Source organism: Ipomoea nil, unplaced genomic scaffold (genome assembly GCF_001879475.1).
Source record: "Ipomoea nil cultivar Tokyo-kokei standard unplaced genomic scaffold, Asagao_1.1 scaffold2280, whole genome shotgun sequence".
Taxonomy (NCBI): Eukaryota; Viridiplantae; Streptophyta; class Magnoliopsida; order Solanales; family Convolvulaceae; genus Ipomoea; species Ipomoea nil.
Window position 1 is genome coordinate 3855639 of NW_017618708.1, and position 19009 is coordinate 3874647.

Genomic DNA, 19009 nt, shown 5'->3' on the forward strand with positions numbered 1-19009 from the left:
AAGAAGACAAGAGGAAAGGCGCCAGGTAGTTGACATATCGTAGTCAATCGACGATCAAGAATAAGAACTCTAAGCACAACCAAATTGCTCCTTTCTCTATTATCTCGGCCGGCCTGAAAATCTTTTCCTTTTTATTTTGTTATTTTTTTTTTTATACAATGCCGATGATCAACGCTTTTTCCTCACTCTCTTCTTCTTCTTCTCCTTGTCCATGGCTTCCATCTCCCTCTCCCTCTCTACATTTTTCATTTTCCTTTCCGCTTTCCTCTTCGCCGGAGCCGATTCATCCACCCTCGGCGTCCGCTACGTTTCGCGCCTCCTCGAAATTCACGACCGGGAAAGGGCTCCGGCTTCCCTCCAATTATCCGTCGCGTACGCCGTCCTCAACCGCCTCATTCATTCGCACTCTTCCAGCTTTGACTTCCTCATCATCCCGAAGGTCCGTTTAACAAATTTAATTCACATTATTGCATTTGCAAATCTCATATTTATGTAGTTTTTTTTTCAAATTTATTCATGATGAGTGATTATTTCAAAAAATTAAGTCCCTCTGATTGTATGACTTAGCTTGTGAGTTGGTGAATTGGTGTTCTTATTTTTCCCTGAATAAGCTGAATATTATTTTATACACTGAGTTATTGTTGCTGTTCTAGTATTGAGTATCATCAGTATGATGTCCTGAAGCTCGTTCTGTTTTATAATTTAGGAGCAATGTGATGGAGATGCTTGCTTCAAGATAAACAATCATCCTTCTCTGAATAAAACTGGTTCTTCAGAAATTCTGTAAGTTCATATCCTGTCATGCATATTGTACTATACCAAATTTTAGTTATTGATGAGGCTTAATATGTTCTATAGAGCAGCAGCATTTCTAAATAACTTCTGCTTTTATTTCTCTGTGACAAAACCTGAAGTTCTGTGTTCATTTTGTTTGGGGACTATTGCTCAGAATAAATAAATAGGATTAATCTGTTCTCTAATTTTCTTCAATATGATCATACTATCTTCTCCTAATGAAAAGGAGCCAAAGTAGTGCTTTATGTGTCCAAGTATATTGGTTGTGTAAGCTGGCACTAAATTTATTATTGAGTAGGGGCACTAGCTTAATTTATTACCTACTGCATTATCAGTACCCAAGGTATCTATCTAATTGTACATTTTAGGCCTGTTGTTGCTTGAAAATCAGTGTGTTAACAACTCTTTGAGCTTAATACATGGTCCAACAACTTAGAACATACATGAGTTTTACAAAAAACTGTGAGTTGCATACAGATCATACTTTCCCTCAAAAAGGAAGCAGTTCAGGTATGATGGGTCCTTTGCCATTATGATGACTGTAAAGAGTAAAGTTCTAGGTTCCTTAGTGAGTTAGTGGTGTGTCTATATTTCTGCTTCAACATGTAAATATATTTTTTTCTTTTAGTTTTTTCCTATGAGGCAGAACATCAGTTAGATGAGAGATTGTCAATTTGTCACAAATAAACCATAAATTCTTCTTGAAAGTATGAATCCTGTTTGCGTGAGGTGCCCATATTGTGACAGGCCTAGAGAAGGAAGATGTGTGTATATGTAACCTTATCTCTATTTTAGAATGGTTGTTTTGAAGGCTTAAACCCATGACCCAACAGTCAAATGGTGGCACTTGGTCACTGTACCAAGCTCAACCTTCATTATTATCAGATTTCACTAGCATTGACATTTCTGGATATATGCACAGTTAGCTTCTTTGGTAGGCATTGAAATATATAGGAAGTTGTTTCTGAATTTGTGCTTAGAACGTTAGCTTTTTCTTATATAATATCTTCATATTTTTGGTTCACACAGAATAAGTGGAACCACGGCAGTAGAGCTTTTATCTGGTCTGCATTGGTACTTGAAATATTGGTGTGGAGCACATATATCATGGAGTAAAACAGGAGGAGTCCAATTGACTTCAGTTCCTAAGCCTGGATCTCTTCCCCATGTTCAAGATGCTGGAATAATAGTAAAGAGACCTATTCCATGGAGCTATTACCAGAATGCTGTCTCATCAAGCTGTAAACCTCCATTCTTTTTCTTTTTCCTAGCCCCTCTCCCTATCTTATACTTTCAAAGTTCTATGTGTGTGCTTAAATTTATTACCACATGGGTTATAAAGATTCATTTGCATGGTGGGACTGGGAAAGATGGGAGAAAGAAATAGACTGGATGGCTCTCCAGGGAATCAATATGCCCCTAGCGTTCACTGGACAAGAAGCAATATGGCAAAAAGTGTTCATGGTACTCTTTTCCATACTTGATATTCCTTTACGTTTAGTTAAGCTTACTCAATTAACTAATTTTACTGGATTATGTTGAAGTAAATGGCTTTTGTTTTTGTTTTCTTATATGATATGGATCAAAGGAAGTATCCTGGAAATTTCTATTCACCGCATTCTAATGAAAATATTATATTTTTTTTATCCATTTGGGACAAGGTGATTGCTAATTTAGGAGTAACTAGGAAAATTTTGCTGGCATTCAAAGTATTGTTAGGGTTCCCTGTGTAAGCACTAAGAATGGAGATGAAGTGTCCCACTTTATAAAGATTTTAAATCAAGCACTAATATATACATGAGAGGAACTAGAACTGGTTGCTTAAGATTTTGGATCAAGACAGGTTTTTTTTTTTTTTTTTTTTTTTTTTTTTTTTTTTTTTTTTTTTTCTTTCTTTTTTATGGTGCTAGTCTAGGCTTGTGTGGCCAAGCAGAGCTGGTTGATACTCTCTCCTAACTAGTGGTATCAAAGCCCAAGGTTGCAAAGTCCATGTTGAATATTAGGAAAGTTGTCTTAGTTTCCTAAACTAATTTAGTATCTAGTTTAGTATATATAGAGGTCCATAGAAGTATAGAATATACATTAAGAGAGACATTCTATTGTAATCTTTCACTATAATATATTCTCTATATTCTCTTGTTCTTTGGTTCTCACATATTTTGCTTCCGCCTAACTGGCGGGTGGTGGTTATTCTCCACCCGCCAGACCTATCAATCTCTCAATTTCAACAGTCCACGAGAATGAGGACAAAGTGTTCCACATAGGAAAGATATGAAACCAAGCAATAGTATATACACAAGCTTAATGTGTTGCATCAAGAAAGATTCCTATCATGTGTGTTTGCTAATGTGGGTTCGTATGCATGGACTAACCATGTCAAAACTCTCTCATTTACATCTCTTTTTTATTTGTTTATTTGTTTTTGTTGTCTATACATGAACAGAGCTTCAACATTAGTGCTTCAGATCTGAATGATTTCTTTGGAGGCCCTGCATTTCTTGCATGGTCACGTATGGGCAATCTACATGGGTGAGCTTCTTGTCTTTGACTAGTAGTATAAATGTATAATTGCATCAGGCTCTGATATAGGCATCTTTTGCAACCTTTTCTCTTCTTACATATCTTTGAACTTTACAAATATCTTCGGGTTTCTGTAATTGTCATCTCACTTCTTCAAATGCTGTATCTCAAAGTAGCAATGCAATATTGTTGGTAGATTATTGATTGATAATGCAATAGGCATATGCATTTGAAGAAGAATTGATTTTTGTACTCTAAATAATTTATCTATGATTGCATTGAAATTTGTTTGACCATTTTATTATTTGCATCTCAATTCTTTGTATTGCAAGTTGCATTATTAGCAACATCTGACAGAACATTCAACATAAGTCATTCTTTGAGCCAACAATTGGATTGTATCCTTTGCATCAATATTGACCAAAATTTACTGCACTGTTATTTTTTTTGTCACTTTATTTTATTTTTCACTTCCAACATTTTTTATTTTTATTTTTAATCTTAGATGGGGCGGTCCACTGCCACAGAGCTGGCTAGATCAGCAACTTGTTATGCAGAAGAAAATTCTTGCAAGAATGTATGAACTTGGGATGACTCCAGGTAGATTTATCCTTTGATATTCTACTATTTATTTCTTAAGATCAACCTTGTCAAAGTTTTTAATTAAAAAGTAATGTATCCATGAATGATAGAAGTATAAATTAAATCTGTAATACTTTTATTTTCCATCTCTGCAGTTAAGGTTTATTCCTTTCATACCATGTAAAGAGTTTTTTAATTTGTTTAAGGTCCTAATTTAGTTCCACACCATATTATTTTTTGAAACTGATTATCAAGTTTGTAATCCTTGCTATGCTAACTCATGCATTGGCTACTTTATCTGTCAGTTCTGCCTGCCTTTTCTGGAAATGTACCTGCAGCGCTGACACAAGTATTCCCATCTGCAAAAATTACACATTTAAGCAATTGGTAAGCACTAAATTTCTGTCTATATTGCCTATAGGACATAACTACAAATACAGTTTTTTTTTTTTTTTTTTTTTTTTTTTTTTTTTTTTTTTTTTTTTTTTTTTTTTTTTCTTTTTTTGTCTAATTAGCATTTATGTTTTCCCCGTGTTACTTGGTCAGCCTTTTCTGAAAGGATTGCATGTCTCTACTGAATTCAAGGGATTTTTTTTAGAAGGAAAATTTTTAATTCTTGTTTATTTCTCTTATTTATATCACTTGGCCCTAATCCAAAGTTCAAAAGGTTAACAAAAGTTCCTCATCCTAGAGAGAGCAAATTATCTTCTATAGAAAGAGTTCACCACATTCTTGGTCATAGTATAGTACATGGTTTTTTCCTTTTTCTCACCTGAACCCAACCCTTGGTTTAATTTTTTTCATTTCAGGTTTACTGTCCATGGTGACTCAAGATGGTGTTGCACTTATCTTCTTGATGCTACTGATCCTTTGTTTGTTGAAATTGGAAAAGCATTTGTTAGAGAGCAACTAAAAGGTATAAATTATTTTTTTTAAAAAGGTTTGTTTTACACTGTCATGCCACTGAAACAACAAAAAGTCTTTTCCTTTAATTTACTATTTTGTTGAGTAAATGAGTTCTGGAAGTTGAGGCTAAGATTCGATTTGGTCCTAATATTTTAATAGTTTCAATTCATTCTAAATTTATGATATTGGTCTGAATTAGATCCCAACGACAAATTTGAGATTTGTAACATGTTTTCTTTTTCTTTCCTTTATTCTTTTCTACATTACTTTTTTCTCCCTCTCATTTTCTAGTCTGCCACCTACACCTACCCCTGCAACTCTTTCCCGACCACCATTTTTGCAAATTCTTATTCATCAATGAGAAATTTGAGACTCTCATTTCTTTCATTTTCTTCCTCAATGTTATTTATGATACAGTTCTCAAAAGTTTTGTTTTATTTACTGAGAAGTATTAATGTTTTCTGCTCAAATTGTTTCTAAAAACACTTCAAGAAGAAGACCTAAAATCTATCATTTTTGCAAGGAAGGCGTGCCTGGTAAAAATTATTACACTTGTGAACCATAATGTAAATTGCACTAACATGAAGCTTCAATCATTCTTTATTGTTCATAATTCCAAGGAAATGAAGTTAAAAGATTTTTAAAAAAATTCAGACATATCTTCGAACATCAAATTTACTTAATTTGGATGGGAATGGGAGAGGGGGAAGCAAGAAATAGAATGAAGAAAAAGAATATGGTTGTGAAATGCCAATTTATCTTTGTCCATATGTCAAGAAATGGTCGAAAATGGCATTGGGATCTAATTGAATTATTGAAACCAATGAGATATATTCATGATCAAATTGAAGCTATTAAAACATTTGAACCAAATTGAAAGTTAGCTTATATTCTTGGACCAAAATGAAATTTACTCCAAATTATTAGCTGACTGCCTTTTTTTTCTCCATTTTGTGCATTCAGAGTATGGAAGGAGCAGCCACATATACAACTGGTAATTTTTGTTCTGATTCCCTGTCCTAACAGCCAGAATATTATTTGTCATCTTTTATCGCATGGATGATTCAAAACCAGTCAATGATAAGTTTAGCTATTGTACATCAGTGAAACCTTTTCTCTGTTGTAGTAAGGGACTTAATCTTTCTGTAATTTTCTGAGTTTTTGCTATATGGATTTGAATCAAATTCATCCTTCTACTCCTTATCAGGTGTAAAATTAATTGATGTCTAACTCTTGGCAGCAGCATACGGGTATAAGAATTTAAGCAAGTCAAGAATAAGGTTCAAATAAAGACAAACAATGAATTGATAGCCAATATGCAACAATTATTGGTCTGGCTTTATAATTTTTTTTGAAATATTAGGTTATGAATTCAGTTTATGATTATTTGTTAATCATAATCCATAACTGAATCCATCATCCATGTTACTTATGGATTATTGTCTTATGTAAGCTAAAGGTATTGCACAATCCATACTCTTTGCCAAGCATGCACAAAGTGCTCCATTAGAAAATGACAAATCTATTGCAGTGATACCTTTGATGAGAACACACCGCCTACCGATGATCCAGAGTACATCTCTTCATTAGGTACTGCTATTTTTAAAGGAATGCAAAGTGGTGATGATAATGCTGTTTGGCTAATGCAGGTAAATGTTTATTTCCTAAGAAGTTATATCAACCCTTTATAATGGATCATAATCAAACTGTTATGATGATTTAGGTTCACACTTGAAACACTGTCTTCATCTTTGACAAAGATTGAAATTTCAACATGCTCACACTTTACTCTTTGGTTCCCTTGTATTTCCTTTATTTATCTTATTTAAACACTAATAAATTGTTTGCTTCCCTGTTTGGCATTTTCTCCTTTATATGTTACTCATTTTAGCAAGTTGTGAATATTGATCCATAATTTATTAATGTTTTCCCTCCTCCCTAATCAGCTACCCTATCTTCTGTAGGGATGGTTGTTTACATATGACCCGTTTTGGAAGCCCCCACAAATGAAGGTTATATACATCCATCTTATTTTGTTTGTTTGTTTTTTTTTTTTTTTTTTTTTTTTGTTTTTGTTTTTTGCTTCCCATTTTTATGTTGATCCATTGAAATCATGTTAATGTTACACATTAGCTGTCTCATTCAGGTGTGATCCATCTTTCCATAGAAACTGAAACCAGAGTCACAGATGGCTTCAAAGTCCTCTCACTAGTTGATGGCTTCATGAGCGCACATTGTTTACTACTTTTTTCTTTGTAATGTATATTAACGGGCAAATTAAACTATCTTCTGGCACTTCTACACTCTGTTCTTCTAGGAACCAGATAATTGCAACCAAATTCGTAATCCTTTTCTGTTTTTCCGTTGGTGAATCAATTTTGTACTGACATGCTTCAAAGTCCTCTCACTAGTTTATGACTTCATTAATTAACATACACATTATGTAGTCCTTTTTTAGTTATAATGTATATTTACATGCAAATTAAACTATTTTCAGGCACTTCTACACTCCGTTCCTCTTGGAAGATTAGTTGTCCTCGACCTATATGCTGAAGTGATTCCTATATGGTCTACTTCACAGCAGTTCTATGGTGTTCCATACATCTGGAAAGTGGCCTTTTTTCTTTCTATAAAATGTTACATGTTGTATGATATGATGCTTGCCTACTTTTTATACAAAGGTTTTAAATAGTAAATTAGTAATACACCATATCATTTATTATTTATCTTAGCTGTAGTTAATAATGAGTTTAGCTCCGGGAAGTTCTCGATTGATGTGTGCTATAGCTGCCTGCTACTGAACCACTTTTGTATATATCTTAACAAATTAAACCACCATGCCTCGTGACAGTTACCTGAGGCATGGAACCATAACAGTTCAGGCATCAGCATGAGAAATCCTGAGAGTTAAAAAAGACATAATATTTTTGAGGAAAGACTAGTCAATTAAAGAAATTCCAAATGACTTACACGTTTGATAAATCAGGCTTCACACACACACACACACACACACACACACAATCATGATTAACACTTTCTACCTAGCCAGCAAACAAAGTTGTTGAAGAACCTTTTTTTCTCAAACAAAAATTTTCACATTCTTTCTTTTAGCTGTTGGAAACTTTTCCATGGCACAAGCATAATCATTTTCCAATGTACATGCAGTACCTATTTATGTGCATCAAGTGATCTTGGTCTTTCTTTCATGCTTCTTGAGGCATTAGCAGCAGACTCTTCAAACTTTCTTATATTTATTGTGGTCACGTTTCCATTTATCCTAATATGGACTTTATTGTATGCTCAGGTGTATGCTGCACAATTTTGCTGGTAATATAGAAATGTATGGAGTTTTAGATGCAGTTGGATCTGGGCCTGTTGAAGCTCGTACAAGTTCCAACTCAACGATGGTAAGTGTTATTCCAAATGTGGCTTACATTCTTATTTGGGACTCCTTATTTATTGATCTTAGGGATCTGAGAACATTTTGTTAGCTGCATTGTACAAATGTTGAATATAACTGCCTTGCATTGAAGGTTTTCTTGTATTAACTTAGTTGTCAATTTAATGGTCTTCCACTTTGTCTTTTATAATGGCACTTCCTTGGTTCCTTCTAAAAAGCTTGCATAAAGCAGAAAAGTTGCATGAGATTTTTGGTTTTCTATCTCATATACGCATGCACATAACTAGGGAGTAGATTGTCATATTTCTTTTTCCTTTAATTTATTTTCTAAATGAGAGCAGTTCATTTTTCTGATTTCAATACTTTTTATGTGGCTTCTTCTCTTCATGGATTTATTTTTCACATTTCTAACTAAATTTGTTTTGATCTAAAGGTTGGTGTTGGGATGTCAATGGAAGGCATTGAACAGAATCCAATTGTGTATGATCTCATGTCTGAAATGGCATTTCAACATGATACAGTTGATGTCAAGGTGACATGATTTTTTTTTTTTTTTTTTTAATGTGCCCGGGTTATCTGAGCTGTAGATAACTTAAAGTTAAGGCTAGATACCAAGAATTTAAACAACAGTGTTATAGAATATTCTGTGATATTGAGAATCCTATATATTAGGAAATCAAGAAATTAGAGTTTGAGGTATATGGAAACTTCCATATCAGTTGTCCTCTAGCCCTGCATTTATAGAGAGCTGAAATCCTCCCTAAAAGTGTGAGAGAAAGTGAGAGAGAGCTGCTCAAGAGGTATAGCACTCTAAACCTAATTACATGGTATCGGAGCCCCTTCAATAAATTTTTTTTTCCGGCGGTCTCCTGTCGTCACCGCCCACTCAGAAAGGTCCGCCGGCGTCCGGCGACCACATCTGCAGCGTTTCCCGGTGTTCTGCCCTGCGCGTGGGCCTCACGCGCCACCACCACCGCCGCCTCCTCCGTCACGCGCCGGCGCGTGCGGCTGCTCCGGTGACCGGAAACTTCTCCGGTCAGGTCTACCAGGGTCGCCTAAGTCCTGCCGTCTCAGTTCCGGACTTAGTTTGGACCATTGCCACTTCGGTTCTAAGGTTAGGTTGTTTCGTACCCCTTAGGCTCACTTTTTGGCGTAGTTTCTGATCTGTTTGGGCTCAAGTTTTGGTGGGTATGGCTGATAATAAATCTGTTGTTGTCACTGATATTGTTCCTGTGACTTCTAAGATCACGGACTGTAAGCTTAATGACTCTAATTACTTGGAATGGACTCAAGTCATTACTCTTTATCTCACTAGTTTGGATAAGACAGATCACCTAACATCATCTTTGGCTGACCAAGAGCCTACTTGGGTGCGGGATGATGCACGTTTATTTCTGCAGATTCGTAATTCTATTGATGAGAGTATTGTTGGTTTCATTAGTCATTGTGGTTCTGTTAAGGAATTGATGGAGTATTTGGATTATTTGTACTCTGGGAAAGGGAATATTACTCGTATTTATGATGTTTGCAAGTCTTTTTATCGTGCTGAGAAACGAGATTTATCTCTTATGGCATACTTTATGGAATTTAAGAAAACATATGAGGCGCTTAATAAGCTTATGCCTTTCACTACTGACATTAAAACACAGCAACAACAACGTGAACAACTGGCTGTTATGAGTTTTTTGGCAGGTCTCCCTTCTGAGTTTGATACAGCTAGGTCTGCCATTCTGAGTACCTCAGACGTCCCTACTCTGGCTGCTGTATTCCCACGTTTGATTCGTTCGGAGCAATTGCAACCGAGTCTTTCCGGTGTAACCATCCCACCAAGCAGTGCTCTCGTTGGCCGCCATCCTCGTAGTGGGAACTCCCAGGGGCAATCATCCAATCCGCCTCATAGTGGGAATAGTAGAAATTCTCAGGGGTACAGTTCTGGTGGTATTGTATGTCATTATTGCCATAAGCCTGGGCATATAAAAAGGGATTGTAGGAAGTGGTTGAGGGAGCGGGGAAATTCTGCTGCTAATATTGCATATACACCTGAGGCATCTTCCAAAACGGTCATGGTCTCTGCGGATGAGTTTGCCAAGTTCTCTCAGTACCAAGAATCCTTGAAACATTCATCCTCTTCGGTCACTGCTATTGCTGACTCAGGTAATACAACCACATGCCTTCTCTCATCCTCATCCAAATGGGTTATAGATTCGGGTGCTACAGATCATATGACAGGTAACTCTAGTTTATTTTCCACGCTCTCTTCCCATCCACATAGTTCCCCTGTCACCTTAGCGGATGGATCCTCCTCTCGTGTACTTGGGTCTGGGTCCATTACGCCAATCCCCACGCTTCCTTTGTCATCTGTCTTGCACCTACCTAATTTTTCGTTCAATTTAATTTCAGTCAGCCGTCTTACTCGTGTTTTGAATTGCTCCGTTACGTTTTTCCCTGATCATTGTGTGTTTCAGGATCTTATGACGAAGAGGGTTATTGGTAAGGGGCGCGAGTCTGGAGGTCTCTACGTTCTTGACACAGCGAGGCCGGAGTCTGTTGCGTGTTCTGGTGCTGTCACTCCAGTTGAAGCACATTGTCGTTTGGGGCATCCTTCCCTTCCCTTGTTGAAGAAATTGTGTCCGCAGTTTTCTAGTTTGTCTTTTTTATATTGTGAGTCGTGTGAGTTTTCTAAGCACCATCGTGTGCATTTGAGTCCTAGAGTTCACAAACGAGCGTCTGCTCCTTTTGAGTTAGTACATTCTGATGTTTGGGGTCCATGTTCTGTGACATCTAAACTCGGTTATAAGTATTTTGTTACTTTTGTTGATGATTTTTCCCGCATGACATGGTTATACCTACTGCAGTCTCGTTCTCAATTGTTTGATGTGTTTTGTGGGTTCTGTTCTGAAATTGAAACTCAATTTGGTATTCCTGTCAAAATTTTACGTAGTGACAATGCTAGAGAATATTTTTCACATCCTTTTGCCTCTTATATGCGTGGGAAAGGTATGATACATCAGTCCTCTTGTGTTGACACACCTTCCCAAAACGGGGTGGCTGAGCGGAAAAATCGGCATCTGCTTGAAACTGCGAGGGCCTTGATGTTTCAGAGGGGGGTTCCCAAGCAGTTCTGGGCTGATGCTGTTTCCACAGCCTGTTTCTTGATCAATCGTATGCCCTCTGCGGTTTTGGATGGGAAAATACCTTGTCATACTTTGTATCCTTCGAAACCTTTGTTTCATATTGACCCACGGATATTTGGTTGCGTGTGTTTTGTTCGGGATGTCCGTCCCAATGTCTCCAAGTTAGATCCAAAGTCTTTGAAGTGTGTATTTCTTGGTTATTCTCGTGTGCAAAAGGGTTACAAATGTTACTCTCCTGAGCTTGGTAGGTACCTTGTTTCCATTGATGTCACCTTTCATGAGGATGTTCCTTTCTTTCCTGCATCTCCTGATGTTCTCCGTGAGGGGGAGAGAGATGATATCTTGATGTATACGGTCACGTCCTCTGTTCCTATCTCTGTTCCTACTCCTCCTGTCTTACAGGTGTATTCTCGTAGACCTTGGCCTACTGCACCTGTTCCGGCACCACCTCCTGCTTCCCTTCCGGATCCAGTACCAGCTCAATGCCCTGAAACCACCTCTGTGTCATTTGATCCAGTCTTGGATGATGATCTTCCGATTGCTCAACGGAAAGGTAAACGTAGTTGTACTTATCCTATTTCCTCTTTTGCGAAATATGATCGGCTGTCATCTACCTCGTGTTCTTTTATTGCTTCCCTTGATTCTATTCTAATCCCTAAAACTGTTACGGAAGCCTTATCCCATCCTGGGTGGCGTAATGCCATGATTGAAGAGATGACTGCTTTGGATCACAATGGTACTTGGGAGTTGGTCACTAAGCCTGCAAATAAGAAGCCTATTGGTTGTAAATGGGTGTTTACCGTCAAAGTTAATTCTGATGGGTCTGTGGCTCGTTTGAAAGCCCGCCTTGTGGCTAAGGGATATGCCCAAACTTATGGGGTTGATTATTCTGACACTTTTTCTCATGTGGCTAAGCTTACTTCTGTCAGATTACTCATTTCAATGGCTGCCATCAATGATTGGCCTTTACATCAGCTTGATATCAAGAATGCTTTTCTGCATGGGGATCTTCTTGAAGAGGTATATATGGAGCAACCTCCTGGGTTTGTTGCTCAGGGGGAGTCTGGAAAGGTATGCCGACTTCGGCGATCGTTGTATGGGTTGAAACAAAGCCCACGTGCATGGTTTGGAAAATTTAGTCAAGCTGTTGAGAGCTTTGGGATGGTGAAAGGGAAATCGGATCACTCCATGTTTTACAAGTGGTCCAAAACAGGTATCATCTGGTTGGTAGTCTACGTAGATGACATTGTCATTACAGGGAGTGACACCGAAGGGATTTCATCTCTCAAGTCATTTCTTCATAGTCAATTTCAAACTAAAGATTTGGGACCACTGAAGTACTTCCTGGGTATTGAAGTTATGAGAAACAAAACAGGTATATTACTATCTCAACGGAAGTATGTACTTGACTTACTCTCTGAAACAGGAAAATTAGGTACTAAACCATGTAATACTCCCATGACACTGAACTTGCAATTGTCAAAGGAGGGGGAGTTGTTTGAAGATCCTGAGAGGTATAGAAGACTAGTTGGGAAGCTAAACTACTTGACAGTAACTCGTCCAGATATTGCATACCCAGTTAGTGTTTTGAGTCAGTACATGGCATCCCCAACTATTGATCACTGGGCAGCTGTAGAGCACATTTTGAGTTACTTAAAGGGAGCCCCAGGACATGGAATCTTGTATAAGAATCATGGTCACACTAGGATTGAGTGTTAAACTACTTGACAGTAACTCGTCCAGATATTGCATACCCAGTTAGTGTTTTGAGTCAGTACATGGCATCCCCAACTATTGATCACTGGGCAGCTGTAGAGCACATTTTGAGCTACTTAAAGGGAGCCCCAGGACATGGAATCTTGTATAAGAATCATGGTCACACTAGGATTGAGTGTTTTACTGATGCTGATTGGGCAGGGTCCAAAGAGGATCGTAGATCAACAACTGGATATTGTGTGTTCTTTGGAGGTAATCTGGTTTCCTGGAAGAGCAAGAAGCAGAATGTAGTCTCTCGTTCGAGTGCAGAGTCTGAATATAGAGCGATGGCACAATCAACGAGTGAAGTGATGTGGATACACAACCTTTTGTATGAGTCTGGTTTCAAAGCTCCAATTCCTGCAAAGCTATGGTGTGATAACCAAGCTGCTCTTCATATTGCATCAAACCCGGTGTTCCATGAACGAACTAAGCACATAGAGATTGACTGTCATTTTGTACGTGAAAAGATACAACAAGGGTTAATCTCCACAGGATTTGTGAAGACAGGAGAACAACTCGGGGACTTATTCACGAAGGCCCTTACTGGAACCCGAGTCAGTTATTTGTGTAACAAGTTGGGCATGATCAATATCTTTGCTCCAACTTGAGGGGGAGTGTTATAGAATATTCTGTGATATTGAGAATCCTATATATTAGGAAATCAAGAAATTAGAGTTTGAGGTATATGGAAACTTCCATATCAGTTGTCCTCTAGCCCTGCATTTATAGAGAGCTGAAATCCTCCCTAAAAGTGTGAGAGAAAGTGAGAGAGAGCTGCTCAAGAGGTATAGCACTCTAAACCTAATTACAAACAGTAATTTAATAGATTTCTCACTTTCAGCATATAGAGGTAAACATTCTGTTCTTAACAATCCTTACATCAAAATCAGATTGAAACATCACACTATGATCTCGTCCTTTTGCCATTGTCAGGCAAGCAGATATAAAGCAAGGGACAATAGGAAATAAATGGGTCATGCCATTTGCTTTCAGTCTTTTCTTGCTTCCATGTTATCTGATTCTAGTCATTTTACCCTGTTTTTATATAATAGAACTCCTTTCACTGAAGTTTTTAATCCAAGCAATATAAACAAAACTGTGTTCTGGTATACTACAAGGAATAAGCATCATGGTTGACTTAACTTCATATGACCATATATGTGCCAAAATATTGGACATTTTGCATTTTTGCAATCCATGTCGTCTTTTAGCTATGTGAGTCTGGAAACCAATTTTTTTGTCATGCTATTATTAGATTGCTATTATTAGATTGCCAATCTCAAGAGGTATAGCACTCTAAACCTAATTACAAACAGTAATTTAATAGATTTCTCACTTTCAGCATATAGAGGTAAACATTCTGTTCTTAACAATCCTTACATCAAAATCAGATTGAAACATCACACTATGATCTCGTCCTTTTGCCATTGTCAGGCAAGCAGATATAAAGCAAGGGACAATAGGAAATAAATGGGTCATGCCATTTGCTTTCAGTCTTTTCTTGCTTCCATGTTATCTGATTCTAGTCATTTTACCCTGTTTTTATATAATAGAACTCCTTTCACTGAAGTTTTTAATCCAAGCAATATAAACAAAACTGTGTTCTGGTATACTACAAGGAATAAGCATCATGGTTGACTTAACTTCATATGACCATATATGTGCCAAAATATTGGACATTTTGCATTTTTGCAATCCATGTCGTCTTTTAGCTATGTGAGTCTGGAAACCAATTTTTTTGTCATGCTATTATTAGATTGCCAATTTCAAGCTTGATGAATAGTTTTTCTCTACTATGTGAACTTATCAAGGTATTACTAATTTGACAGAATAATGGTCTGAACAGTAAGGCCATCTATATGTATTTATGTAGTAAGGATATGTGCTAGTTTTTTTTTTTTTTTTTTTTTTTTTTTTTTTTTTTTTTTTTTTAATTTGAAAATTAGATTACATGTATGCTCTTTCTATTTCCATGGCAGATCAAGTTCATTATTTTGTAGTAACAAATAAATGCAATTGCTTTCTTATTTTAGGCTTGGGTTGATCTGTATTCCAGAAGAAGGTACGGAAAATTTGTTCAATCAATGCAGGACTCCTGGAATGTATTGTATCATACCATCTATAATTGCACAGATGGTGCTAATGTTAGTAACCTTCTAAGACTTTCTTTTTCTCTTAAACAATTGATCTTCTTATTATTTTATTTTATTGAGGATACACTACACAATAATCGGCATTATCTAAAAGGAGAGAACTTTCATTAAAGACATTAAAATGGAGATTTACAACTGCAAAGATCAAAATCCTGTTCAGCCACTTCAACTTTTCTTGTAGAATTTCTATCATATGTGGTAGTCCACTACATAATCATAGACAAATTAAATGAGTACCATCCAAAATGTTAGTTTACCAACCCTGGTGTGGTTTTATATCACTCTTTCCCCATGTATTATTGATTTCCAACTTATAAGTAACTACTTTAATTGTAGTAAAATGATATCAACAAACTCATGTGGCTTGTCTTCTTTATTATGCCATTATATGCTATCGTAATAAAGAGTACTAAGCAGAGTCTTTTCTCATTACCCCCTTATTTTCATTTCATTTGTATTTAATAGAAAGTTTATACTAGGTCAAATGCAATAAGGTCAATATGTATATCAACTTGGTCTTGATTGCTGGTCCTTCAATTTACTCACAGAAATGTGCATCCAACTCTACAAGTACCACCTGAATTCACTTGTGTTGAAAATGTTCTTTCTAATCTTGGAACAGGACAAAAATAGGGATGTAATTGTTTCATTTCCAGATGTTACTCCAGACTCAATTTCAGTACTGTCAAGGCGATTGACCAAGACACAAAAACATAATGGTGCACATCCATCTATGAGATCCATTCTTGAGGATGCAAGTGATTCCTATGATCAACCTCATCTCTGGTATTCAACTTCTGAAGTAATACCAGCACTCGAACTTTTCATTTCAAGTGGAGATGAGCTATCCAATAGTAATACTTACAGGTTGGCATATTTTTGGTTCAAAATCACGTATCCATATATAAAAAGAAAAATGATAACACCTGGGTTCAAATGATCTGTTTTACTAATTTAGCCACCTCATCCCATCTAATCAGTCCTCCCCAACTCCTTGTTTTTCTTGTCCATTTTTTGCTTATTTCATATGGTAATGATGCCTCAATTCATGTTCCCAGGTATGACCTTGTTGATCTGACAAGACAAGTTTTGGCAAAATATGCAAACCAACTATTCTTAGATGTTATAGAAGCATACAAGTTTGGTGATCTTGGTGATGTTGCTACTCTTAGCCAAAAGTTTCTCACTCTTGTAGGAGATATGGACACACTTTTAGCTTGTCATGATGGATTTCTTCTGGGACCATATCTACAGAGTGCAAAGGAACTTGCGCAAGATGAAGATCAGAAAATACAGGTAAGAATTCCTCCAAGAGTCCTGTGATTATGAGAGTTCAAATCAGGATAATTATTTGACTCAAGTGAGCAATTGTGCAGTACGAATGGAATGCTAGAACTCTGATTACGATGTGGTTTGACAACACAGAGGATGAAGCTAGTTTGCTTCGTGACTATGGTATGTGAAACCAATATTTCTGTTACTGAATATGCAAGAGGGGAGTGCATAACAAGGTCTGCACATATCGGCATTGTGATGTTTTCTTTGATTTGTACTAGGTAACAAGTATTGGAGTGGACTCCTACGCGATTACTATGGCCGTCGTGCAGCAATCTATTTCAAGTATTTGACAAAAAGCTTAGAGAAAGGCGAAGGTTTTCATCTGAGAGATTGGAGAAGGGAATGGATCAAACTTACAAACGATTGGCAGAGTAGTAGGAAGGTTTTCCCAGTCAAAAGTACAGGGGATGCCCTTAATACATCAAAGTATCTATATGAGAAGTACTTGCTGGATGATGAGTATCGCTAACTGGAAAGGGCAAGTGATATTCGTGTTGGTTTCTCTTCTCTGTTTAGTCTTTATAGAACCAACAAGACAATGCTGGGTCATGATGAATAAGGGTTGTGTTCTTCTTGACTCTTTGATACCATCCATGCATCCATTATCCATTTACAAATAATGTTTAAAAAAAATAAGGTTTATTTCACTTTTGGTCCGTTGGGTTTAGTAGGAGTTCAACTTTTTATTCTTGACTTTGATTTGTTATATTTTTATTGTTCTCAACATATATGCCAACCTTACTTTAGTTAAATGTTATAGTATCAATCAACTGTAGTGTTCTAATATCTTTAGCCAAATACCCTAACATGTAAAATCTCCATAGACTCATTAGATAACTTAAAGGAAAGAGATGTGACACTTTTATACCAATCTTTCTTAATGAATTTGAGCAGGTAAGGGAGTGCAATAAGATTATAGTTAACTGTAACGTTTTTCAACCTCCATTGGTATTTCTCAATGTTGGGTCATTGACATAATTATATTGCCCCATGATGTATTATTAAGTCAACTTCCAAAAACATTCTTCAAGAGAGAATATATTTTGGAATTGTTGGTACAGCTAATTAATAGGAAAACATTTACATCAACAAGGGAGAGCGCCAACTAAGTTGATTAGGTTGTTAGCTTGGTAATTGGAATGTTATAAGTTCAACTCTCAGCCGGAGCAACTTATTGGTTTAAGAAAACCAATTATGTAAAATTTAAATTAATTTGTCACATTATAATCGATTATGATTGCGTGTTTCCCTAGTCACTAAATTTTTTTTACATCAATAAATTAAGCCACATTAGATAATTTCTTTCTAATTTTTCAAATAAAGTTCTTTTCTTTTTCAAGTGGGGATTTTTTAAATTTACTAATAAAAATATCTTTTTAAGTGTTAATATATTTGTATCACATAAAACGATTAATGTGAATAATTAAAACAACACAAAAACTTCTATCAAGTCATCGTCTCAAGTAAAAAGTATTTCAAATATGTAATATTTTAAATAAAAATATAATACATTTCTATGAGTTAACAAATACTCTACATTACATTTTTATTAAAAAACTATTACTTTTTCCTTAAAAAAACATTAGTAAAAATATAATGTTATTCAAAGAAAAATATTATACTTATAGATTTATTTAAAAAAAGTATTACATGTGACCTCTCACATGTGGGAGGTCATGAGATCGAGCCTCAGTGGAGACGTTATTGACTCTGTGTGCTTCATTAGGTTGAGAAAGTATGTTTGAACAATACTACAATATAATAGAATCAGTAACATTCAAAAAAAAAAAGTATTATATTTTCACTAAAAATATTATTCATCTCACTTGAGATGATATAGTAACTTGTGAGCTCTGCCACACACCATCTATTTTCTTTCAACTCAAAACGAAGTTTTAAGATGTATTAAAAAAAAAAAAATCGTAAAGACTTTGTGGTCTAATGACACCTGGGTTGTGAGTTCAAGCCTGTGGAGACATTATTGGCTATTTATGTAGAGTTAGTAGCATACCAAAAAAAAAAAAAAAAAAAAAAAAAAAAAAACATTGTGGTATGAAGTGACTCGCCTAAGTCAATATTGACGCGTATATTACATTATTATAACAGAGTCAGTAGTCGGACACTCTAGTCAAATGAGAAATATAGAAGTCGAGCATGCAAAAAAATGGCTTGATTGAGTTATGCGCCCAACTCGACGCTTAGGACGCCTAGTTATAGAAGTTGAGCATGCAAAAAAAATGGCTGAGTTAGGTGCTTGACTTGACCGAGTTATGCGCCCAACTCGATGCTTAGGACGCCTAGTTGGCTGAAATCACCTCAGTTTAGGGGCGACTAGCGCCTAGTCGGTGTTTAGGTAACCGCCTAGGTCAATTTTTACAACAATACTAAAAAAAAAGACGTATTAAAAAACTATTAAAATAGTG

The 19009-nt window shown here is 36.3% G+C and overlaps 1 protein-coding gene across 2 annotated transcripts; it reads left to right on the top strand.

The window, feature by feature from the left end:
- The first annotated feature begins 46 nt into the window (after positions 1 to 46).
- Positions 47 to 17515, top strand: LOC109150854 (alpha-N-acetylglucosaminidase-like). Of its 2 annotated transcripts, XR_002049235.1 has the most exons (20): positions 47 to 439; positions 707 to 783; positions 1825 to 2036; positions 2138 to 2259; positions 3239 to 3324; positions 3821 to 3915; positions 4203 to 4284; positions 4707 to 4813; positions 5767 to 5797; positions 6335 to 6452; positions 6768 to 6815; positions 7301 to 7410; positions 8108 to 8210; positions 8637 to 8735; positions 15129 to 15239; positions 15871 to 16115; positions 16307 to 16544; positions 16625 to 16703; positions 16805 to 17223; positions 17261 to 17515. XR_002049235.1 is itself a non-coding variant. In XM_019298826.1 (19 exons), exons 1-19 carry the CDS (start codon positions 212 to 214, stop codon positions 17053 to 17055), a joined length of 2442 nt encoding a protein of 813 aa, XP_019154371.1. In that variant the 5' UTR covers positions 47 to 211; the 3' UTR covers positions 17056 to 17515. The 2 variants fall into 2 exon arrangements, 1 of the variants encoding a protein (XP_019154371.1); XM_019298826.1 differs by having other exon boundaries at positions 16805 to 17515.
- Positions 17516 to 19009: the final 1494 nt, after the last annotated feature.

Bases quoted from the DNA above. Each gene is read 5' to 3' on its own strand.
- LOC109150854 (XM_019298826.1), top strand. From the start codon at position 212: ATGGCTTCCATCTCCCTCTCCCTCTCTACATTTTTCATTTTCCTTTCC. The intron at 3,325-3,820 runs GTGAGCTTCTTG...TTTTAATCTTAG, and splicing joins CGTATGGGCAATCTACATGG to ATGGGGCGGTCCACTGCCAC. The intron at 16,704-16,804 runs GTATGTGAAACC...GATTTGTACTAG, and splicing joins TAGTTTGCTTCGTGACTATG to GTAACAAGTATTGGAGTGGA.